The sequence below is a fragment of the Bos grunniens genome, chromosome 1 (genome assembly GCF_055505025.1).
Source record: "Bos grunniens cultivar Pamir isolate PY7600 chromosome 1, Bosgru_T2T1.0, whole genome shotgun sequence".
Classification (NCBI taxonomy): domain Eukaryota; kingdom Metazoa; phylum Chordata; class Mammalia; order Artiodactyla; family Bovidae; genus Bos; species Bos grunniens.
Genome location: NC_141165.1, coordinates 83,363,279 through 83,388,862, shown reverse-complemented (window position 1 = coordinate 83,388,862; position 25,584 = coordinate 83,363,279). Strand labels below are relative to the sequence as shown.

The following is a 25,584-nucleotide window of genomic DNA, read 5'->3' as shown; positions in this document are numbered from 1 at the left end:
GTTGGAGGATTTAAAGTTGCACGTTCCAGATCCCCCTTTTTCCTACCAGGCAATTCTAACAAAAGTAGAACAGTTGATACTAAGAATTCTTAGATCTAAATGCCTGTAAGCTATGTCAAATTTCCAATCGAATTTTGGGTCTATATTCCAGGAAATGGTAATGTAGCAGCAACAGCAGTAATTACTCATGTTAGCACTTTTACATAGTAACTCATTTAAACTTCACAGCAACCCTGGGAAGTGGGTGCCATCACCACCCTCACATTATGGATGACAAGGCAAGAAATTAAAAGGTTAACTTACTTGTTCAACCTCACACCCAGTAAACCAAAGACTAGGCTTTGAATCTAAAGTATCTTGATCCAGAGAACATGCTTTTAAATCAGACATGCTCCTTCCTCTCAACCTTAGTTATTATACTTAATATGTGATATACCTATGGCTGTGTGGGCTATCACTGTGGCATAGAGACCATAAACCTCAGGGGTGGTTTTCTGTTCTGTCCCTGGCTTTGCTTGGAAGGAAAAAGTTTGTCCAGATTATAAATTTATTATAGATCAGACTCTTACCTTGTTAATCTTTGCATTCTCCATGATCTTCTATTCCCCTCATGGCACATAGCAGCTGCTCAATAAGCAGGAGTTGAAATAAATCAAATAGCCTTTATGGGTTTTCCCCCCTTAATATAAAATTCTTTTTGCTACTAAACAAGAGAGAAGGGTGGAAAGGCCTAATTGTCTTTACCCCAAATCCCCAAAGGCAAGCTGAGATTTAGTTGTGCATTGTCAAACAGTTTCACCAAATCCTGACTTTGAACTCAAGGCCTGGTTCCAGCTTCCCCCGTTCCATCCCTGCTCGTCCTACAAAGCTGCTGGTCTCAGCTAGGGAAATCATTCACTGCTGCTGTCTCACACATGGCTCATGGTCACATCTGTAAAGGTTGTGGATCAAGTTCAAGACTTGAAGGCTGATGAATCTGGGTTTGAATCTTGACAGCAGAACTTGCCAGCTCTGTGACCTTGGACAAATCATTACATTCAGCCTTTCTGAGCTCAGCCTCATCATTTATGAAGTGAGGGTCATATTATCCTATTCAGAAGATGCTTGGGAGACTTAAAGAAGGTGATGTATCATGTAGTATAGTGTTTGGCTCAGGGCAGCCAGGTGCTGAAATTGTAAAAATCGAATTTCCCCAGTTGGAATACAACTTCTTGGAAGTCTGAAATCACAGCTTATGAAGAATTTTGTCAGGGGTCTTTCTCCACTTTCTCAAGCTCTCACTCCGTTCTTCTGTTCTCCCCTCAACCTCTTCAGTTTCTTCACACTCTGCATATCCCTCCACCAGTTTCGTCAGCAAAATTCCAACTTGTTCATTTGTTGTTTATTGTGCTTAACTAATATTTGGATTCATTTTGGTTTTGCCCCAGGAGATATTTGGCTACCGGACTCAGAGTTGCCGGGAAACCCTCTGCCTTGCTGGATCCATCTTCTCCTTTGGGATCCTTCCCTTGGTGTTTTACTGGAAACCTGCTTGGCACGTGTGGGCAAATTGCATCCCATGCTCCTTGCAAGAGGCAGATGTCGTGTTGCTGAGGACAACGGTGAGTGTGTCCCTGATTCTCTACCTGGCAGCCCTTTCTCCTGAACATCTTGATATGGGATGGCTGTGGGGAGATGAGCACAAGGCAGGAGGTGGCTAGAGGTCCAGCCTCCGGATCCATCTTAGCCTTACAGTTATTTACCACAAATGATGTGATTTCATTAAGAAGACCTAATTCATAGGGCATTCCTTTTAAAACTACAATTGTAGTGAATGTCAGTGTAGGGAGTGACACCTTAGACTTGTTACTTAACCTTTTGGGACCTCAGTCTCTCTCTTTGTAAAATGGAACTAGTGAAAGCATGTGTTCTCTCTTGGGTTGGTGTGAGGATGAAGTGAGATTACATTTGTAAAAGCCATTTACAAAATGTAAATGGTTTGATCACTCTCATTTACAAATTGTAAATGATCTTTGGTCATTATCAAAGATTGTTTTGTGTGTCTGTGTATTTTTTTCCTCTTTCTTGTTTACTTTTTAAATTATGAAAATATGATAACACATTTACAGGAGAATTGGAAAATATAGAATAAAGTTATAGTACAAAATATACAGAATATATTTCCACTATATATTACAATTTTTAAAAAGTAGATAAATTTAGATTTTTAGTTTGAGTTTCAATATCAAACACTAAAAAATTAATAGAATGATTATACAGAGATATAGAAGGATTTAGTAGACCTGAAAAGCACTGTGAACCAATTTGTTTGTGTATGTGTTTTTTATCCAGCAACTTTACAGGCTTACTGAACAAAAGGACTTGCTGTAGCCTAGATGCATCTACATATAATGGCCTTGCTCATGTGGGTGCTATGTCCTTCCCTTACTGCTGCTACTGCTGCTAAGTCACTTCAGTCGTGTCCGACTCTGTGCGACCCCATAGACGGCAGCCCACCAGGCTCCCCCGTCCCTGGGATTCTCCAGGCAAGAACACTGGAGTGGGTTGCCATTTCCTTCTCCAATGCATGAAAGTGAAAAGTGAAAGTGAAGTCTCTCAGTCGTGTCTGACTCTTCGTGACCCCATGGACTATATAGCCTGCCAGGCTTCTCTGTCAATGGGATTTTCCAGGCAAGAGTACTGGAGTGGGGTGCCATTGCCTTCTCCACCTTCCCTTACTAGCCATAAGCATTTCCTTGTAGGACAGAATACAGGAGGAAAGTACCCTTTTAGCTAGGAATCCCCAACACTCTCTACACTCAATCAGGTCCCGTCTCTTAGTTGCATGTTGGCTTTGCAACTGAACATACGGTGGAAAGTCCAAAAAAGCATTGGTGCCTCAGGAAACTGTATTCCATCACTCCACCCCTAACTCTTTGAAAGGTTTTCTCTCATTTCACTATCCTCTTCAACTAATCAGAGCCGTTGAAACCACCTTCAATCTTGCCTTTTTCATCTTGATTTCAACCTTAATTTTTAATTACCTGCTCTTGTGAGTCATTTTAAATGGATTCGCTATGCCGGAGGCTCTCCAAATAAATGAGGTGCTAAATTAGTCTTTATGTAATTAGAGAAGAACTCAATTATTTCAAACACTTCTACTATGTGAGTCTTAGATAAAAATAAGCTTTGGGAGCCAGAAGTTTAAAAGTCTGCTGTTGGGTTATTTGCATTAAAATGACACTTTAAGAAAGATACTATTTGAATTATATTATAATAGCTGAACAGTAAAGATTTCCCAGTAAGGAAGCCTGGATGACTCCTATCTGAAAATGTGTTGTATATCTGTTTTTTTGTGTTATTAAAAAATCAGTACTTGATATTTATCATCAATCTCACACTGGTAAGATTACAGATCATTATCCTAGATACTGATTAGGTAGTCATTTTTTTTAACTGAAAAAAAAAATAGTAAATGTGATATACTGGCTGGAAGTCTTTAGCACCTAGTTTATTTTCTGTTCCCCTCCTTTTATTAAATGCCTCAAAGAGTGACATTTTTTCCAAATGATAAGAGTAATTACATTTCTATTTTATAATTTTAAAAGTGGCATTTTATTCATTATCCATCTACTCCTGAATTTTAACCAATATTTGTATCGATGCCACATTTCTATGCAAATAACACGATTTACATTCATTGGTGTTTTGAATTCAGATGATCCTGATGATTTCCGTAGTTTTTATCTTTATTATAATCACAAATAAGTTTTTTCCCTTCATTGTTATTGTATGTCACATGTTGCCAATGTGCAGAAAACATTGTGATGATTGACTATTAGGCCTGACTCTAGGCATATCACTTCTATGTTTTCATGGGGAACATTTTCCCTTCAGTTTCACCTAAAGATGTCAAAGGTAGGGGCTTTAATTTGAAAACTTCAAAATCCCACAAATCAGCCATGCAAATGACACCTGCGGTCCACCAGACCCCCAGATGCTCATCAGCCACCAGCATGTGTGATGATATTTCCTGGATCCCTTATTTCCTCCCCTCCCTCTTCCTCTCCAGCCTCTTCTCTCCAAACCCAGGCTCCCCACTTCAGCAACATTTTCTAAGGTAACCAGATAATTTGTCCATGATTTTACTCTTGCATTTCTTCTGATATTCCCTATTTCCTCCATGCATTCTTTCACTTATTTGTTCATTCATTATTTGTTGAGCAAGTACCAATCGTCTACCAGGCATTGTTATAGACACTGGGAATACAGCTATGAACAAAACAGATAGCAATCCCTCTTCTTACTGAGTGACATTCTGGAGAGGACTCAACTCATTTACACTTGCATGCACTCATCCCGACATTCTCTTTACAGTAAATACAGAGAGTAGGCATTCTATCTCTACTTATTAAACCTACTCATTCCTGGGCCATAAATCACCTTGTCTATTCAATCTTTGTTGATCCATTCTCTGTCCTAAGTCTGGAAGAAATTAATCACCTTTCCTTCATTCTTTTTTAGCTCTATATTTTCAAGTCTCATTGCTATAATGCTTTCTGCAGTCTACCTTCTATTACAGTGCAATTCTCTTTACATTTTACAAAGCAACATCTCCTTGATTATGCTATTTTTTTTTTATGTTAGGCAAATACTTTATACATATTCTCTTATACAAGGTTCATAAGTACTACCTCCTTTGGGAAGCTTTTCTTTTTTTTCTTTATTATTATTATTATTATTTTTTTTTTTTTTACTTTACAATATTGTATTGGTTTTGCCATACATCAACATGCATCCACCTAATTCTCACAACAGCCCTGGAAAATGGCATTATCATTTTTATCTTAGAGATGAGGATACAGAGAGGACAATTACTTTGCAACCTGGTAAATGTCAGTCAGGATTTCCCTCTCCCTTCCTTTTTGTCTCTTTCCTTTCCTCCTCCTTTTATAAATTTGATGAGCACAGGTTGTATGTCAACCATAGTGCTAGCTCATGGGCAGGGCAAGGAGCAGGAAGTATTATAGTAAAATCAAGGTTCTTTACAGAATTCATCAGATCACTATACAAATAAATGCAAAAATCCAACAGTTACAAGTTTTATTGGGTTGGCCAAAAAGTTCGTTTGAGTTTTTCTGTTACATCTTATGGAAAAACTTGAATGAACTTACTGGCCAACACAATACTTAGGAAGGTTTCATGGTTATCATAGGATTGTAGGTAAGGAATTGACCAAGTCAAAAAAACCAGGAAAGACTTTTCCGAGCATCAGAGGATGATAAACATTAAAAGGTAATGGTGGCTGATGGGGAGGAGCACATGGGGAATGGTCCAGGTAAAGGGGTCACATGGATAAAGAAGTTGAACCTGAGTTCCTAATCCCTAAGCCCAGAGCTCCCCCACTATGTTATAGTTCTTTTTATAGCTTTTTCTCCTATTAGACTAGAAGTTTTTTGGAGACAGTGGCCATGGCTTTTCATTGTGTGTAGCACCTAGCTCGTGTCCACAGCAGGTGCTCAATAATTATTTAATTAAATTAAATAAATGAATTGAATCTGCAATAAATGGTTTCGCAGATTCTACCAAAACTATCACGACAGTAAAGTGAAATACCATGATTGAGAAAGTAAGAGGAGATAGTATTACGCTACTTTTAGGTACACATTCCTTTCTCTGAATTCTGTTTCCCCATCCTCCTACTTTCTAAGACAATGGCACCCCACTCCAGTACTTTGCCTAGAAAATCCCATGGATGGAGGAGCCTGGTAGGCTGCAGTCCATGGGGTCGCTAAGAGACGGACACGACTGAGGGACTTCACTTTCACTTTTCACTTTCATCATTGGAGAAGGAAATGGCAACCCACTCCAGTGTTCTTGCCTGGAGAATCCCAGGGACGGGGAAGCCTGGTGGGCTTCCGTCTATGGGGTCGCACAGAGTCGGACACGACTGAAGTGACTTAGTATCCCCTTACTTTAAACTACTTTTTGGTTAAGAATCTAGCCAGAAATGCCTGAAATTTCATAAGCTGGCCTCTCTGAGATGATTTTTTGTTAAGGCAAATAGTCTTGAGGTTACTATCTTTTATAAGATAGGACTATTTATATTGTGATTTATGATTTGCAAAGTATTTGCATATATGTTGTCTTATTTGATCCTTACTGGTAGAGATTATTTTTTCCCTATTTTACAAATGGAGACATAGAGAAGTTAAAAGAAAGGCTCATGGTTCCAGAGCTATAAGCAGTGAAAACAAAATTTATGGTGAGTTGTTAAGGATTTCTGTGGGTTTTTTTGTTTGTTTGTTTGTTTTGCATATAAACATGGATACAGCCTATTTAAAGTCTCAAGAATTGCAATTCTGGAGACAGATTTGGGTACCCTGAAAAAGTGTTCTGGGAAAGAGAGATTGAGGGGTAATAAGAATAAAAAGTCATCACTGTTGCATGGGGACAGTTGTGATTGACTCTGATACAAGTCAGAACATGTCTGTTCTTAAGAAATCACAGTTGTTTCTGGGTAGAGGTCTGATAAATGAATAGACTGATGTAAGTTATCTTAGGGTAAAGGTCTGATAAGTATTTTGAATTTGTGGCAGGTGTTGTGGATGACTTCATCAGACCAAAAAGTCAGATTTCATCCAGGGTTAAAGGTACATACGTCACACTTCCTTAATAGTCTCCTGCCTCCATTGAAGAGTGCTCTCTTAGCAATACTGACTCCATTTTGGTTTTCCATTCACAGTTCTCCAAATTTCTCCCTTCTGATAGAGATGTATCTTTAGAAAGCATTGATGATCAACCACTTGGTTATTTGACATTAGTATTAACCGCCTTGGCACTGGGGAGACTCATTCCCAGAAAGCCATGTCCCACAGAGGAGAAAGAGAGGTGATCATGCAGAAGGTATATGATTTTAGAGAGTTTAGAGATCTCATAGCTTGAATTTTAAAACTTTAGTCATGAATCAGGTACAATAATAAAAAAAAAACTCACTAGTTTATAAATAACAGTTGGAACAAATTATATCTGCTTGCTCAGATGGCTGAAGTCTTTTATTATGTGTGGGGAAGACTTATAAGATTTGCATTTGCCCTTGACAAGCAATTTTAAGGAGACTGTTTGGGCCAGAGAGTCCTTTTAGCAGTTTGAGTTAAAAGACCTCTTTTCCATTTTTTTCAGTCTTATGATTTGGAGATGGTCTAGACAGGAGTTCCCTAAGAAGATGAGGTAGAACATTTATATCTCAAAGAAACAGGGGGAGAAATGCACAACTCCTCTGAGGATTTTTGTTCCCTTGGGGTCAGAATTAGGGCCGTTAATTCAAAATGACCACAATAGTCATAGACATTTTCATTAGGTCCTTACAATTATTGTTGTAATAATCAATCAACAGTGCTATTAAAAGAAAGTTCAGAGAGATATGGAGAGCAAGGAAAACATTGTGGTGAATCTTCAGAGGAACAGAGAGGAGCAGAGTGGGAGTGAGAGAGTCAGAGACAAAGAGAGCTCTCAGAAGCCTCAGAGGAATTTGCAGTTCTGAAATCCTTCTACAGAATTGTGAGCAGTTTCTCTGAGGGAAATGGATTAATTGTTATGTTTCCCGAGTCCTCAAAAATGCCTGTTGAGATATGCTTCCATTTTTGCCTTACATTTTTCTAATTGACTGCATGGGTGAAAATGAAAGTGTTAGTCGCCGAGTCATGTCGGACTCTTTTGAGACCCCATGGACTGTAATCCACAAGGCTCCTCTGTCAATGGAATTCTCCAGGCAAGAATACTGGAGGGGGTAACCATTTCCTTCTCCAGGGGATCTTCCCTACGCAGTGATCTAACCCAGGTATCCTGCATTGCAGATGGATTCTTTACCATCTGTGTCACCAGGAAGCCCTGCATAGGGAAACTAATTTAGGAATTTCAAAGAAGCCCCATGTTGGCCAATTTTATTATAAATCATCCCAAGTAACTGTAGTCCAGCAAGACAAATACTTGCAGAACTCAGGTCCATAGTTCTTATATGCAAGACCAGCAGAAATTCCAGGAGACTGCCCTTAGAGAGTGAACTTCCCATATTCCAAGAGTAATTACTTACCAGAAAAAGAAAAAAGAGAACCAAAATCATTAGAATAGAAACTAGCAAACCAAACAAAACAGAAAGTGAAACCTTGAAGGCCACTGGGGCAAAATAGAGAAGATAGGGAGAAAGATCCTAGAGGACAGTAGCTGGTAACAAAAGACAGCCTGCCTCCTACCAAGACAGGAGGTTCAGTACAGAGGACTTACTGCCATGTCAGGACAATGGTCCTAGGTCTCCTTAGGGCCACTGAGGAGACCACGGAGCACACGGGAATCTTGCTGTTACCTCACTCAGATCCAAGGTAATATATACAACCCCAAATGAAAAATACTGATTTCCTACTACCTCTTTGGAATTTTGCAATGGGTAACATTTTTTTTTAAGGCCATCTTAGAGGTACTGCATTTTGTGAAGTGAACTTCTACACAAGAGGATAAGCCTGAACTTGAAGTGACCATTACACTGTTACTTAAATTCCAAGAGATGAGGTGCTTACAGCAAAAGGTTGGAAAGAGATAAGCAAGGTCACTCACTTCATTCACTATAAAAGTTAGTCTGGTATTTCCAAGGTTCAGCAAGTGCAAGTCCACAGAAGATAAGAATTGTCCAGGTTTGCTTCTCTTTCTGTCCAGGTCAAACCTAAGTCTTCTGTGTACATTCCTTCTTTGAAATCCACTCAAGTTATTTTAAATCTTATTCTTTTAGAGTTCAAGGACTAGACTGGTCTGATTCATTCTCTTGGTGAAGAGGAGGTAAAGATGATGCTCAAGCATTAAAACACCTAGATTTGCCAGGCAAACAATTTGGATTATATGTATTACAAAGCAATTATTTAAAGTGGTAAGTCTTCCAGTGTATTTAAGGATTTTATAGCTCAGTAAGCGCTTGAGAGAGCTGGGAAACAGATTGAAGAGGAAATAGCCATTTCTAGGTAAATATACTTCTTTTCCAGAAAGGAGAAATAGACTGTTAGAGATTCTAAATTTTTTTTAAAGGGAAAATAAGTTCCTAGTTATAGAAAATCTCAGGAACAGCATATTATGGAAATGAGGTACAGCACTGCACCCAACCAACATTTGCCACGTCAGCTGTAGGCCAGACTCAGCCTGGGTCACAAACATTATGCCTTTAATTCTGAAAACATCCATGAAATATGTATTATCACCCCCACTTCCTGGATAATGAAAATTAAGTTCAGAGAGTGGCAATTTTTTCAATTGGGTTTGGAACTGAGATTTGATCTCATGAAGGAGCCCATGCCCTTTCCATACTGGACAACACCAAGTTGAAAATGGAGAGAAGTTATCAGCTCGCCCAGGGTGACCACTCCACAGTGACACACTTTCCTTCCCTTTCTTTGTCTTATTTTCTCCTTAAAAAGTTGGGTGTATTTCTTTTTTTTCAATTATCATTTTTAAAAAGTATACAATTTTTGAAGGTTACTTTTCATTTATAGTTATTAAAAATATGCATGATTTTACAGTCTTTAACAGAGTAGTAAACAAGGGAAAAGTCACTGTGGCATCTTTATTTAGCATATAGAGTTCTACTTTGCATTATAGAGAATTTGAGTTAAAAGGCTCCAGGAGTAAAGAGGATGACAGGAAGGGGATGAGCTTAGAGACAACTATATCCAAGCACCTTCAATTTAGTGATGCTTTAGACTGTAATAAGAAGAATTTCAGCCTTTAATACTTGCCTAGACTAAGATACGCAGTCAGTACATTGGATTAATACTGGCTCGTGAGAATTTGGGAGTTCCAGTGTTCCAATTTGCCTTTTCCCTTTTAGGGATTACAGTCTAGAGGTCGGTTTGCTGTCACACTGAACGAGAGGGTGACAGCTTGATTTTGGGTGTCAGATTCTCTGTTGCTAGGAGATCAGAGATTCTGAGCAACTGGATGCTATTTGATACACAGTCTAGAAATCAAGGTGACTTTTATACATGAACCACAGACACTGTTGGATGACTTGTTGAAACAAAGAGGAAGCAGACAAGATTTAGCATGAGAAGACCTGGTCTCAGGTCTCTGCTCCCTCTTGCTCCCCATACCAGATTGGCTTGGACAATTTTTTGCCTTGTTGATGGAGAATTTTCTCATGTGCAAAATGGAGATTTTAATATCGGCTTTGGAGATTTGTGAACCTAAAACAGGACAACTGGCACAACAATTGTTTATAAACTACCAAGTAATCATTTGAAAATTACTAGTTAATATCCTTTTGCTTCATTTAAGAGGACCAAGAGGACCTTATCTTCCTAATTGTCCTCACTTGGTGGTCTGAGGTCTGTGATCCTGATGCCATTTTTGTAATTTGTATTCCTATTTAGCTAAAAATTATACACTTTCTTACCAAGTTTTTCATTGATACTTTGTTTGATACTTTGTCCTTTGGCAATCTTAGCTCAGGCTGGGTATAAAATGGCAGTTCAATCAAACTGTATTTTTAAACAAAATATGGACTAGAGCAAAGGGTAAGACAGGATCTAGAAGGTCAGGGGGTTGAGGGTGTCAAATCCCTGCTCTGATGGTTACCAACTGTGACTTAGTTTCCTCCCTGTAGAATGGGTAATGAACAGTAACTACCTCCTAGGGTTTTTGAGCTTTAAATGAAAGCATACACATGTGGCATTATATGTGCCTAAATGCAGCCATGAAATTAAAAGACGCTTACTCCTTGGAAGGAAAGTTATGACCAACCTAGATAGCATATTCAAAAGCAGAGACATTATCTTGCCAGCAAAGGTCCGTCTAGTCAAGGCTATGGTTTTTCCTGTGGTCATGTATGGATGTGAGAGTTGGACTGTGAAGAAAGCTGAGCGCCGAAGAATTGATGCTTTTGAACTGTGGTGTTGGAGAAGACTCTTGAGAGTCCCTTGGACTGCAAGGAGATCCAACCAGTCCATTCTGAAGGAGATTAGCCCTGGGATTTCTTTGGAAGGAATGATGCTAAAGCTGAAACTCCAGTACTTTGGCCACCTCATGTGAAGAGTTGACTCATTGGAAAAGACTCTGATGCTGGGAGGGATTGGAGGCAGGAGGAGAAGGGGACGACAGAAGATGAGACGGCTGGATGGCATCACCGACTCAATGGACATGAGTTTGAGTGAACTATGGGGGTTGATGATGGACAGGGAGGCCTGGCGTGCTGCAGTTCATGGGGTCGCAAAGAGTCGGACATGATTGAGCAACTGAACTGAACTGAAAACTAATAAGTGGTCAATAAATATTAACTGTTGTATTACTATTATTGGAAACACAAAGTTTTTCTCATAACAGAGCATTTGACTCTTTCATGTGGTCAAAGGCAAAGCTGTATGATGCTGAGCTGTGTCAAGCTGTGTTCTAGGGAACTGGTGGCATATTCCACAGTACCTAGAACATGCCCCTGTTCAGTGGCTTAGTACTGGAAATGTAGCCACTTTCAGTTATTCTTAGGCTGTGAAGGTAACTCCATGCAGATATGATTTGATTTAGTAGTTAAAAAATGAAGTATAGCCAACTTTACTGGTTTTTAATAGTAACTCATTAACTTTCAAATTTCTACTAAGGTTTTTCCTTCCTCCCCTCCTCTCTTTTTAAAATTTCCTCTCCTTTTCTCTTCTTTCCTTCTCTTTCCTCTCCTTTCTTCTCTTCCTCTCCCTTCTTCTGTTCTCCCTACTTCCTTTGCTTTGCCTTCCCTGATCATCTCCCTCCTCTCTCTCTCTCCAGTTGTCTCTCTCAGAATCTGTGCTAAGCCAGGCTGGAGCACAGACATCCATCAGACATGATCTCTACCTACAGTCTGAGAGATGTGATAAGGTGAGGGGACAAAGGATGATGCAGTGAGGTAGTATGTGGTAAGAATCTCAAGTAGCCTGATGATTTAGAGGAAAGATCAGAGAAGTTAGGAATGTTCCCATACATGAACTCTGAGTCAGACCCTGAAGGATGGTTAGGATCCGGCCCCAGGAAGACTTAAAGATACACACTCCAGGCTGAGGAAACAGCAGGCTTGGAGGTGGGGTTTGCCTGAGGAAAATCATTGTAAGAGACTTAGCTACAATAATTACTAACGCTTCTCACTGCCTTTTGCAGTCAGCTCACTCTTCATGGCAACAGTGGTTGTGATGGAGACAATCTCTGGTTCTGACCTACATTCCTAGGCCTCAAATTGCTTCCCAGGCTTCACTTTCCTGGCCATTCTTCCTTGCTCCTGAGGTTTACCAGACATCCGAGTGGAATTTACGTGTGTCATTTACCCATTCAGACAATAACCATTGCTATTGTCAATCAGTCTCTAAGCAACCATCATGGTCCCTGTTACTCAGTCCAGTGCTGCTGCCTCTTGTTTTATGCTGTGATGGAGTCATCAGTGAACTGAAACTGAAGCAGCCTCAATTAGGGTCATGCACAAAGATGCCTTCCTCAGTGCTGCCTATGCCAACATCTTGACAATCACCCCTGGGCGTGTTCAGCTCACACTTTCCATACTTTTCTCATCCATTCATCAGATTCTCACTGAGTGAATCAAAATTCCCCATGTGGATGGGATGTAAGCGACAGTAAAATATGACACCTACCTTCAAGATAGACTGGAAGAACTAAGAGAATGTAAGGCAGAAGGTAATTGGGAGCACAAGAGAGGGACAGTGGCAGTCTTTTGGAGCTGGTATAGGGATGGTCCTCCCCACCCCCACCCCCACAAGAGGTGTTAAAGGGAGTGGCATTGAAGTTAAGCCTCAAAATAAGAGGATGGTTCAGTTCACCTGGTCTCTTAGCCCTTTAGAAACACTTTGGAATGCTTGCTTGTTTGGGACTTTTTTTTTCCCTATGAAATTTGTATGTGGTCGTAGCCCCATGGTTGGAGGGTAATAGGGAACACTGGTTCTTACCTGAACATCTGCCTCATGACTCTTGAGTGCTGTCATATGCCACCGCATCATATTCACCTTCTGATGCCTCCGTAAGTGATGACAAGACTTTGCCCCTTAAAGCTCTAAATCTACCAGCTTTCAAAGACATGTAGTCCCATCAAGAGGGTTTGTTAACTCTGCAAACTTACACAGTTATATTAAAACAATGCTTTTCAGGTTGAATTTTAGCCTGATGACTTCCTTAACTTCATGGGAGTTTTGGTGTTTATTTCCTCAGGATGAATTCCAAACTTACTCTCGGAAAAAGGTAATGTGGATCTGCCTGTCAGCCTTGAACAGCGCATTTAGGCTCAATCCTGACAATCCTTTCATCACCGACGAGGAGAGCATCATAAATAGAGCCATAAGAAAGCCAGACCTAAAGGTAAGTACGATTATGGCTCCTGCAGATGCTAGAGAAGGTGAATCTTTTTTCCTTCCAAATACAAGATTAAATTCATATATAGTCAATACTTTAAAGTAACTATAAATGGAATATAACCTTTAAAAATTGTGAGTCACTATATCGTACACATGTAACTTACAGAATATTGTACAGCTGCTATATATTTCAATAAAAATGGTTAAATTCAGATCCTCCACTGTGCCAATCTTTAATTTACAGTATAGAACATTATAAAGAATATGGATTTTGGAGCCAGAGCTCAGTTAAAATCTCATCTTCATCCTTCAAAACTGTAATCTTGAGTCATTTATTAAACTCTGATAATGCCGACTGCTAATATTAATTGATGAAATTCAATTAATTAAGAAATGCAAAGATCAATATGGTTGCACGTATGTAGTAGATGTTCAGTGCATATTAACTCTTAGGAGTATCATGCCCTGTATTATAAGCTATGCAACGGGATTTGTCTTACAATAAAGGTTAATCCCCAAAGAATATCCTAGGGAGTTTATGTCTATAAAATGATCTTATTTGAATTCTGTCATTCAAATGTATTTGGGTTACTCTTTTCCCATCATATTAAATTAGTATTACTTGAATTATGACTAGTTAACATTCATATTTCAGTCCAGTTCAGTCGCTCAGTCGTGTCCGACTCTTTGCGACCCCACGAATCGCAGCATGCCAGGCCTTCCTGTCCATCACCAACTCCCGGAGTTCACTCAGACTCACGTCCATCAAGTCAGTGATGCCATCCAGCCATCTCATCCTCTATTGTCCCCTTCTCCTCCTGCCCCCAATCCCTCCCAGCATCAGAGTCTTTTCCAATGAGTCAACTCTTCGCATGAGGCGGCCAAAGTACTGGAGTTTCAGCTTTGGCATCATTCCTTCCAAAGAAATCCCAGGGCTGATCTCCTTCAGAATGGACTGGTTGGATCTCCTTGCAGTCCAAGGGACTCTCAAGAGTCTTCTCCAACACCACAGTTCAAAACCATCGATTCTTTGGCGCTCAGCCTTCTTCACAGTCCAACTCTCACATCCATACATGACCACAGGAAAAACCATAGCCTTGACTAGATGGACCTTTGTTGGCAAAGTAATGTCTCTGCTTTTGAATATGCTATCTAGGTTGGACATAACTTTTCCTTACAAGGAGTAAGCGTCTTTTAATTTCATGGCTGCAGTCACCATCTGCAGTGATTTTGGAGCCCAAAAAGATAAAGTCTGACACTGTTTCCACTGTTTCCCCATCTATTTCCCATGAAGTGATGGGACCAGATGCCATGATCTTTGTTTTCTGAATGTTGAGCTTTAAGCCAACTTTTTCACTCTCCACTTTCATTTTCATCAGGAGGCTTTTGAGTTCCTCTTCACTTTCTGCCATAAGAGTGGTGTCATCTGCATATCTGAGGTTATTTATATTTCTCCCGGCAATCTTGATTCCAGCTTGTGTTTCTTCCAGTCCAGCGTTTCTCATGATGTACTCTGCATATAAGTTAAATAAGCAGGGTGACAATATACAGCCTTGACGCTTCTTTTCCTATTTGGAACCAGTCTGTTGTTCCATGTCCAGTTCTAACTGTTGTTTCCTCACCTGCATACAGATTTCTCAAGAGGCAGGTCAGGTGGTCTGGTGTTCCCATCTCTTTCAGAATTTCCCACAGTTTATTGTGATCCACACAGTCAAAGGCTTTGGCATAGTCAATAAAGCAGAAATAGACGTTTTTCTGGAACTCTCTTGCTTTTTCCATGATCCAGCGGATGTTGGCAATTTGATCTCTGGTTCCTCTGCCTTTTCTAAAACCAGCTTGATCGTCAGGAAGTTCACGGTTCAGGTATTGCTGAAGCCTGGCTTGGAGAATTTTGAGCATTACTTTACTAGTGTGTGAGATGAGTGCAATTGTGCGGTAGTTTGAGCATTCTTTGGCATTGCCTCATTTAAAACATATTTATAACAGACTTCTTTCTCTGAAATTTATATAGGTGTAGGCAACTATTTAAATTGGTTTTATGAGCTCAAGGTCAGTTTTTAAAAATAATAAAATCAATTACTGAGCAGTTCTCTACTGTCAATTGTTACCACTCAGTTGTCTTAATTGCCAAAATAAACAAAAGCAAAAAAAGGTCAAGCACCCAGCTAACAGATTGCTTAACCTGTTAGCTGGCCATGAACCTGGAGAAGTAGGCATCCCAAATCATCCCATGGACACAACCTCAGAATATTATTGGCCTCTACGATCTTTAAATTTTTTAAAAATATTTTTTTATTTATTTGGACTTCCCTAGTAGCTCAGGGGTAAATAATTCACCTGCCAATGCAGGAGATGTGGGTTCTATCCCTGGGTTGGGAAGATCCCTGGAGAAGGAAATGGCAACCTACTCCAGTATTCTTGCCTGGGAAATCCTGTGGACAGAGAGCCTGGTGGGTTGCAGACCATGGGATCACAAAAGTTGAACTCGACCACAACAACAACAGCATAATTTATTTGTTTTGCTGCACCAGGTCTTAGTTATAGCACATGGGATCTTTAATCTTTGTTGGTATCTTTAGTTATGACATGTGGGATCTAATTCCTTGACCAGGGATCAAACCTGGGCTCCCTGCATTGGGATCTCAGAGTCTTAGCCACTGGATCACGAGGGAAGTCTCTCCACCATCTTTAATTCCATCAAACAAATAAATGGACTGACAAATGAAGACACATGTTCAATAAAATATGAGGAAGGGGAAGAAGTCTTGAAAAGGAAACTTCTGGGACCTAGGCTCAATATCTGCATTTATCAGTGTTTTTAAAAGTGCCTTAGTTGACTCCAACTATTGCTGCATGACAACATGACAGTCTTACCGTTTCTCTTTGTGCTTAATTAGATCACCAGTTAAGGGAAGTTCAGATTCATAGGTAAAATTGCTTTAAAAATTAGAAACAGAAAGTCCTAATATAAGCATTAACCTTTCTTCTCCTTCCCATCGCCAGTACCCTCAGATGCTCATTTCCTAGAGTTCATTTTCTTGAATAATGCCCTCACAGACTTCTAGAACCTGTCAGTCTAATCTTTTTTTTTAGTGTCTCTTCCATAGGTTATTCTGCAAATCTGTTGCTTACAAAATTAAGTTCTAAATACTTACCCAAGCATTTGAGAATTCATACTCTGATCTTTATTTATCCTTCCAGCCTCCTTCTCCATTCTGCTGTCAAATAGGTCCCCCCTCACCTGCCTTTCCCCACAACTAAATTGTACAAAACCTCTTTGAAATGTCATCTTCTCATCTGAACAAAATTCTTCCAATCCTTTAAGAATGCAGCTCTGATTCTTCTTCTCCATGACACCTTCTGTCATCTACCCTCTATATTTCTACAGTATTTCAATCCTATAATTTTTGCTTTATTATGCATTCATTTCTTTGACATGTATATAATTTGACTGTATGATATAGTTTTCCCTTTTTATAACATATTTCCTTCCCTTGTTAGGTTATCAAGTAGTGGAATGCAGAGGCTGAGTTTTACTTATATAGTAAGTCCATGGTGCACATTGACTGAATGAAGACTTCAAATAAGGAATGCCATTTCTGTCATAGCCAAGGACAAGATATGCTAGGAAAGGATAAAATCTTAAGTATGTTAGGGCTCTCCCTTTGCTTCTTCCACAAATGCTTCTTTAGTCTCTGGATTGTGTGTATCCACTGATCCTCAAACTGGGGATTCCTTAGTACTTTTCTTTTGCAGGTGAGGTGCATAAAAGTGCAGAAAATAAGATATGTTTGGGACAACTTGGAGGGACAGTTCCGGAAAATTGGGTAAGTTGTTTGAGCAATTGTATCCAAAAAGAAAAAGACTATCTCAGAAATATTTTGTTAAATATGTCTTTCTCAATATTATTATTATTTTAGCTGTTTGGAAGACTGGCTAAGTTCTGCCAAGATACACCTAAAGTTTGGATCTGGTCTGACAACAGAAGAACAAGAAATTAGGTACCAAGTTTATTGTTATCTATCTATGTACCTATAGATGCATAGATGCCTGTACTGTTATCTATATTGTTATTGATCTATACTGACAGCTAGAAATGACTGTCACCAGGTAGTCTAAAAGAGGGCCCTGGAAATGGCTGTCTTAACTGGTTATTAATAATATCAGAATATGTTGTAGTGCTCTATTTAATATTATTAAAACAAATGTGTTTATATACATTATCTCACTTCATCAGAGCAACTTTGTGGGTGAGTTAGAACAGACACCCTTATCATCTCAATAAAACAGACGAAAAATCTGAGACTCAGAGAGGTTAATGGCCTAAACCAGGTCACACAGATGGAAGTGACAGAGGAAGAATTACATCTTTGACTATAGGTTTAGTTATCTTTTTACTCTGCATGATGCTTCTCAAGGTTACTATAATAAGGTTAAACCAGTTTTGACTAATCAGGAAATATGTATTACAATATATAATGTAGCAAAATAATAATTATAGAGCAGTAGAAAAATATCACTCAAGACTTGTAGCTCTTCTACAATTCTAACTCAGTTACTGGGCATAGGAGTGAGGTTTGGGAAGGGCATTGTGTTGAATGTCAAGAGCCTGTTACTAATTTCCTGTGTGCTTTAAGCACATAGCTTCTCCTTTCTGGGTTTCAGTTTCCTAATTATTAAAAGTGGGGAGGAGAGCTCTATACACATGTTGCTAGTCCTAAGTTTCTATGATTCCTGCATTCCCCTCCTGACCATTTTAGAGTGGAGCTTTGGTGGCACTTTGAATAAACCCACAGTCTACAGTATCAGCCTCAGTTGGATGCTTGTTAGAAATGCAGAATCTCAGACCACACCTCACCCTTACTGAATCAGAATCTTGCCATTAACAAGACCACAAGGTTATCTACGTGAACATTACATTTGGGAAGCACTGCTGTAATACATTTTGTTAAGTTCTTTGATCTGAGCATTTACATAGAAGCCACAGATAAAGTGTTTTAGTGTTCTTAAGAGCAAAATACTCACAGAGTCACTGTTCTGTAGAATCAAAGAAACACATCTCTGAGTTTTCAATTAAAGAGCTGTGTATCTGTGCAACTATTTTTGAGAATTCAACATCTTTTCACTCACTCACAAAATAAATTCTGCAGCTTCCCAGAACTGAATAGGAGGAGGGAAGCAGGCATGGTATTTCTTATCAGTAAAACTGTTCTCTTGTAATGAACCCCTGTCCCACATCCATGGAGCCAGAGCTGGGGAGAGACAGAGTTGAGAGGGTGCCAATCCTGAAACTGCCTGAATGGAACAATGACTAAAATTAAACATCCAAATTACCATCAGGGAAAAATTTAAACTTCATGAAGAGTCTAGTTCAATAAATGTAACAGGGTCATATTTATTGGTTTTGCACCTGGAAACCCTCCCCTTCTCCAGTTATTTTGAGAAAGATGGAGGTATTATGTTACAAGAGAGGCTTATATTGATCTGACAAGTGAGAAAATGAACATGGAACAGACCTTTTTATGAATGAATGAGAAATCATTTATTTTTATAAATAAAAATAAAGACTGAGTGATCTGTGATCTCTCCCCACAGGAGGTTAATATGTGGGCCAAATACTATTGATGTTGAAATCACACCCATTTGGAAGCTGCTCATCAAGGAGGTAATCAGTATTTTCTCTTGGTGCTGGCTAGAAAAGTTTGGTTCTAGTCAAATGATCAAGAATGCTATTTGTCCATGGAAACCATAATTTGGACTATTTTAAAAGAATGCTAAGCATAGTCACGTCCCTCCTCTTTCTTGGGGTCTATTTTGGCATACACAATGCCTGTTAGAGCATAACATAGGATGCTCATGTGTTTACTTACCCTTTAATGACTCAGTGAACATAGGATTTCCGTTCTCTGTGTCCTTTTTAATCCAATGCTTTTGTCTCCTGTCTCATCTTTGTGACACTGTAATAATAATTAAAACTTAACCAACTCAATCCCTTTCTTATGGGCAGCATACACAATTTCCTCAGCACCTAAAATTGTAAGAGAAAAGTGTTTGTTCCGCCTTATTTGTTCTATTAATCTCAGTGTGTATGTGTGGGAGGGAAAGAAAGATTTGACCATCATTTATGTCCTTGAATTTTTTCTCTTTGACTCTATCCCTGGGCTTATTCTTCATTTTACAGTGATTACTGACACTGTAACTATACAGCTATACTCTGGATCCTCTCCTGCACATGATCTCTGCTCCTCCTTGCCTTAAAACAGGCTTAGTAAACCCCAGCTTCTTTCTCAATAATTTTTAGCAAGCTTTAAGGCATGAATGAGAGCAGAAGAAACTGATAAGAAAAGTTTCTGTGTGCTTATTCCCTAACCAGAGGCAAAGATTACAATTTCTGTTTTAGAAAGATGAAAATCAACTAGAAGGAATTTGAGTAAGGGCACAAAATGTTTTTAACCTGAGCAGGATTACAACTGTTGGAGTTAAATCTCTACTTTCTCCCATAGTGTTCTAGATGCTCAGCTACAGATTACCCCTTCGGCTTGGCTCTCTATGAGAAAATTTAGTCTTCAACTCATACGATAAAGTACTTGAAAGGCTTCAGATATGACAGTGTTTGTCATAGAGAAGGACAGTAAACTAGAAAGAATTTAAACTTTGTAAACCTGACCTACTACTTCAGTCTTCTGAAGGCCAGTAAATGTAAACCGGATATGATTCTACTACTACATACACATGACAGACATACACTGTGTTAGTTACTCAGTCGTGTCCGACTCTGTGCGACCCCTATGAACCGTAGCCCACAAGGCTCTTCTGTCCGTGGAATTCTCCAGGCAAAAACACTGGAGTGGGTTGCCATTTCCTTCTCCAGGGGATCTTCCTGACCCAGGGATCGAACCCGGGTCTCCTGCATTGCAAGCAGATTCTTTACCATCTGAGCCATCAGGGAAGCCATGATATTATGTACTCCTCAAAGGACAGTTGTCAAAGGACAGTTGTCATGGTCAACATGAGGAAACATGAGATGATACTTCATAAATTAATAAGGTGCCGTATGATTAAAAGTAAGTTGCTCTGGGGCCAGATTGTCTAGGTTCAGGTCCTGGTCTATGATACTTGCTGCTCTGTGATGTTGGGCAATTTCTCAATATCTAAGGCTCAGTTTCTTCATCTTTACCATGGGGATAAGTAATGACTTCTGTTTTAATGAGATAATTATGGGAATTAGATGAGTAAATTCAGGTCAAGTTGCTTAGTGCCATATCTAGTACATGGTAGTTGCTGCATAAATAAAATAAGAATATTTTATAGGATGATTTGTGTCATGGAGATGATTATGACACCAAAAAAGCCAATGAATAGCCAAGTGTAAAGCCTAAATATCTCCTTTGTCTTCTTGTTTTTATGTCTGCCAATAGGTTTTAAATCCGTTTTATGTATTTCAACTCTTCAGTGTCTGTCTGTGGTTTAGTGAAGACTATAAGGAGTATGCTTTTGCCATCATAATCATGTCCATCATTTCCATCGCTTTGACTGTATACGATCTCAGAGAGGTGAGTTTAACCACTAACACTACAGTCTCAAAAAGGAAGAATTCTGACTTTGTTGAAATTTTGTTAGAAAAGAGTACAATGGGGAAATAGTCATTGCCCACCATGTGTGTGCTCAGTCGTGTCTGACTGTTTTGTGACCCCATGGACTGTAGCCCACCAGGCTCCTGATCCGTGATATTTTCCAGGCAAGAATACTGGAGTAGATTGCCATTCCTTTCTCCAGGGGATATTCCCAACCCAGGGATCAAACCCAGGTGTCCTGCACTGCAGGCAGATACTTAACTGCTGAGCCACCTGGAAGAAGTCACTGCTCACCTCATAACAAATGAGACCACATTTGTAAATATCTAGCACAACTGCTCATGCTCAGCAAGTACTGGTTCTTCCATTCCTTCACATCTCAATCCCTAACCTTTCAAGTTATTTTCCCCCTCTGTTTAGTTTATTAAGTTTTACTAGAATATGTGTATATTTATGAATTAAAAATAAGTGAAAAATATGTAGAGAATACTGATGGATCTTAAAGATGGTGGAGGTAGAGGAGTCTTTAATGTTTAATAGGGACTTCCGTGGCTTAGTCAGTAAAGAATTTGCCTGCAATGCAGGAGACTGGGCTGGGTCAGGAAGATCCTCTGAGAAGGAAATGGCAACCAGCTCTAGTATTCTTGCCTGGGAAATCCCATGGGCAGAGCAGCCTAGCGGGCTACAGTCCATGGGGTCTCAAAGAGATGGACATGACTTAGTGACGAAACCATCGCCACCAAGGAATGTTTAGTATCTTTACTCTTTATGTTGAGTTGGTACTCATTTGTCAACACCCCAATCCAACTCTTGGTTTTCCTTATACCTATACCAGGGGATCCAGGTGCTGTTGGGAAAAAATATTACACTGTGTAGGTTGGTTGACTGTGTTATAAACCATGAATATTGATCTCATCTGGGCAAGCTTTCTATATGTCTCTAGTCAATGTGCTCTCCAATTGTCTGAAATTAAAGTTTCAGACCAAACCTTCATTCGAGTTTCTAAGATGCCTAACTATTCACATTCTACCTTTCCTCTAACTCAGCTAATAGTCTGTTTCATTGCTTTTTTCACAAAGATGGAAACTATAAGATGGGAATTTGCTCAATTCCCTGTTCTCCAACAACCAGATGATTTTTGTCTCCACCTTCCTCCTGCCTTGATCTCTCTTACATATGAGGAAATGCCATTTGCCTGCCTTCTTCTTCTTCTAATTTTTTTTTGTGTGTGTGTATTTATTTTTATTTATTTGACTGCACCAGGTCTTGGGAACTCTTAGTTGCTGCATGTGGGATCTAGTTTCCCAAGCAAGGATTGAGCCCAGGCCCCCTGTTGGCCCCCAGGCTCCTATTGGGAGCTCAGAGTCTTAGCCACTGAACCACCAGGGAAGTCCTCTGCCTGTGCTTTATAGCATTCTGTCCTCCCTTCTCAGCCTGCTTATGTGGTCAGCGAATGACTCCTGCTTCCCCTCCTTAAGAGCTTTCACATCAGCATTTAAACAAGCTCATGTTTCTCTATCAGCACTTAAACATGCTCAAGTGTTTCCCAACTTAAAAAAAGAAAAAGAAACAAATGAAAAAAGTTTTCATTTGTTTACTGTACCTTAAACTTCAGCTATGACTCTACCTCTTTTCTCCCTTTGAAGCAAAACTTACTGAGCTCATTTTGCTTTTTTCTTCATTTACTCATCTCCCTCTCATGTCTCACCCATACTGAGCTGGCTTCCTCTCTTGTGATTCCATTCAAACAACTATTGTTAAGGTCACCACTATAATCCTAAAATAACTTTAAAATTAAAGGACAATATTTTTCTTTAAATTAGGTGGTGGTGTTGTTTCTTGATAGAAGGAATAACATATGGATGTAATAAAAAAATTCACACAGAACAAAACTGTAAATGAGGAGTAAATACTCCCCTTCTTTCAGTGTTTGGGTCTCCTTTTAAGAGGCATTCACTGGGACCAGATGCTTTACATACTTCTAGCACAGTTAAACACATATGCATTAATTTGTTTTGTGTAAATGGAAGTATACTATATATACTGTTATACACTTGCAATTTTCACCTAATATATCTTAAATATCTTTCACCTAATATATCTTAAATATCTTTCCATATCTGCACAAATATACTTTCTCTAAACTTACCATAATTTTGAAGCCAGTCATATGGATGGATATTTAGATTGTTCTAGTCTTTTGCTGGTAAAACACTGATATATTGAGGATATTTGCACATATATGTTTTCACACATCAATGTATATGTGTGTTTACAAATATGTATAAATCACAAATATGTGTAATTTATATCACATGTAAATGTGTGTATAATGTATCTGTATTGATAAGGAGATATGAATTTTCTATATTTGAAACTAGAACTACTTAATCATAAGCTATATACTATTTTAGTAGACATTGTCAAATGTCTCTTAAACAAGTGAATACTAATATTCCCCTAAGGGTAGATGAGTGTTTTCCTCATTTTTGCCACTATAAGTGAAAACAGAATTCTTTAACTTTAATTGCATGTTTTCCATTGAGAGTTGAACTTTTTTTCTTGTTTTAAGCTGTTTGTTTTTCTTTTGCTGTGAACTGTATTCATGTCCCTCATTAATTTTTATTGGGTGGCTGGTCATTAGTTTGCAGATTTTATGATTCCCTTCCTACAGTGAATACTTTTTCGAAAGTGTAGATTTCACTAAACCTTTCGGTTGCATTTGACTATGTTAACTACTTTCCCTTTGGCTTCACTGACAGCACACTCTCCACTTCTCTAGATGTTCTTTCATTCTCTCCCCCCACCCCTCCACCCCTGCCTCTTTTTTTTTTTTTTTTTCATTTTGGCTGCTCCTTTCAGCATGAGGAACTTCCTTGACCAGGGATTGAACCTGTGCCTCCTGCAGTGAAAGTGAGGAGTCTGAATCACTAGACCACCAGGGAAGTCTCTTTTCATAGTTCATCCCTCTCTACCTGGCTTTTCAAAACATGGATGTCTAAAAACCAAAACAATAGGAAAATGTTTACCACTTAAAGGCTTCCTCTTCCTCCATCCCTCCACTTGTGCAACCTCTTTTATTAGCTTCTTGTGCTTTCTTCCAAAAATTTTTTTGGAATATACATATATTTTGTTTTTCTTTCCTATGTAAGAGGGAGCATAATTACATTATTTTCTACCTAGCTTTATTGCTATTATTAATAATGGTGTCTTGATGGTCTTTTCATAAGAGTACAACTGAGTCTTCACTATTCTTATATTGTATATACTAATGAATTCTGAAAGCATATGCTAATGACTTTCAAATTTATGTATATATTTCCAGTCCAAATATCTCTTTTGAATTTGAAACTCATAATTCAACAACCTATTTATTTCAATGTCACTTAAGATTTGTATTGGTTCATTAGCTATATATGCTCCAAAAATACTTTACTTTTTCTATTTTATTGTTGATCATAGTGATATATTTATGTGTGTGATTATTTGATTAAATGTATTTACCCAGTAGGTTGTAAATATCTTGATGGTAAGAATCATTTCTGCTTTGTTGACCATTTTACTGCTATCTCTTAGCATAAAGATTACTCAATAAATGTGGAATGACTGCATAAATAAATAAAATAATAGATTAATAGCAGAAAACTTTTTCACCTTATATTATTCTGTTGACTATTCTTAGGACATATTAATCAAATCTGTAAATGATTCGAAGCTAGGAGATTGAAGGAGTGTCTTAAATAACAAAATCAGAAAAAAGAAAATGAAAAGACCAAATGATTGGGACTTTTTAATCCCCAGAACCTTATAAAAGGTCTTTCACACAATAGTTTTCTAATAAATGTGAAATCCAATATATTACTATTTTTGTCTGCTCTTATTTTTTCACTGTCAATGTCCCATATATCTTATATATTAAAGTATATAAAATACTATGAGGAAAGAATAGGAACCATTAAAGTCCTTATGAAGTTAAATTAGGAACTCTAATGTAGGATGACCCAAAGCTGAAATAATGCTTGGTTCTTGAAGCTATTTAGGTATAAACATAAATCTTGAATGATCAAAGTTCTTTTGAGTGGGCAGAGCATGCTGGGAAATTTCTTTCTACTAAGCAACACATGCTTCTTATCACTGGATGAAGACCACCACAAGTTGGATGCTTTTTCAGTTGAGTAGCAGGCTACTCCGTCTTGTTTATAAAGAGTACATTCAGTTGGGTCCACCTTTAAAGAAGGCTGACACTGTACTGGCTATTATCTGGGGCCTATCCTAAAATAGAAAAGGCTTTTTTTTTTTTCCTATTGTCTGTTCTTCTTTTTCAGCAATCTGTAAAGCTCCACCGTTTAGTTGAAGCACATAATAACATTACAGTCTCTATATATGGGAAAAATGGTAAGTCACTTCATTTTAGATCTATGTGTTGTCCATATGAAATCAGAAAGGGATTTAAATTTTTATTTCTGATTGTTCCTACTACTCTCATCTTCATATGTCGGTTTTGCTCTGCAATAACTTAAAGGGCTGAGGACCTTGACATTTTTTTTCACTTAAAAAAATGTGAAGTAAAATTGACATACCATAAACTGAACATATGAATATTTAAATTGTACAATTTGGTAGGTTTAGACACTGTACCTACCCATGCACTATCACCACAATGAAGATAATGACTG

At 38.6% G+C, this 25,584-nt stretch overlaps 1 protein-coding gene across 2 annotated transcripts in view; it reads left to right on the top strand.

Annotated features, from left to right (window-relative positions):
- ATP13A4 (ATPase 13A4) overlaps positions 1 to 25,584 on the top strand; it is a 123,371-nt gene that overhangs the window by 41,112 nt on the left and 56,675 nt on the right. For both annotated transcript variants that reach the window (XR_015134135.1, XM_086320192.1), the window contains exons 2-8: positions 1,428 to 1,601; positions 13,192 to 13,338; positions 17,091 to 17,161; positions 17,255 to 17,335; positions 18,930 to 18,999; positions 20,753 to 20,887; positions 25,234 to 25,303. Coding sequence is in view for 1 of the 2 variants with exons in the window: in XM_086320192.1 (XP_086176318.1) it covers positions 1,428 to 1,601; positions 13,192 to 13,338; positions 17,091 to 17,161; positions 17,255 to 17,335; positions 18,930 to 18,999; positions 20,753 to 20,887; positions 25,234 to 25,303 (748 nt within the window). In the remaining variant the exon portion in view is untranslated. The remainder of the gene's footprint in view (positions 1 to 1,427; positions 1,602 to 13,191; positions 13,339 to 17,090; positions 17,162 to 17,254; positions 17,336 to 18,929; positions 19,000 to 20,752; positions 20,888 to 25,233; positions 25,304 to 25,584) is intronic.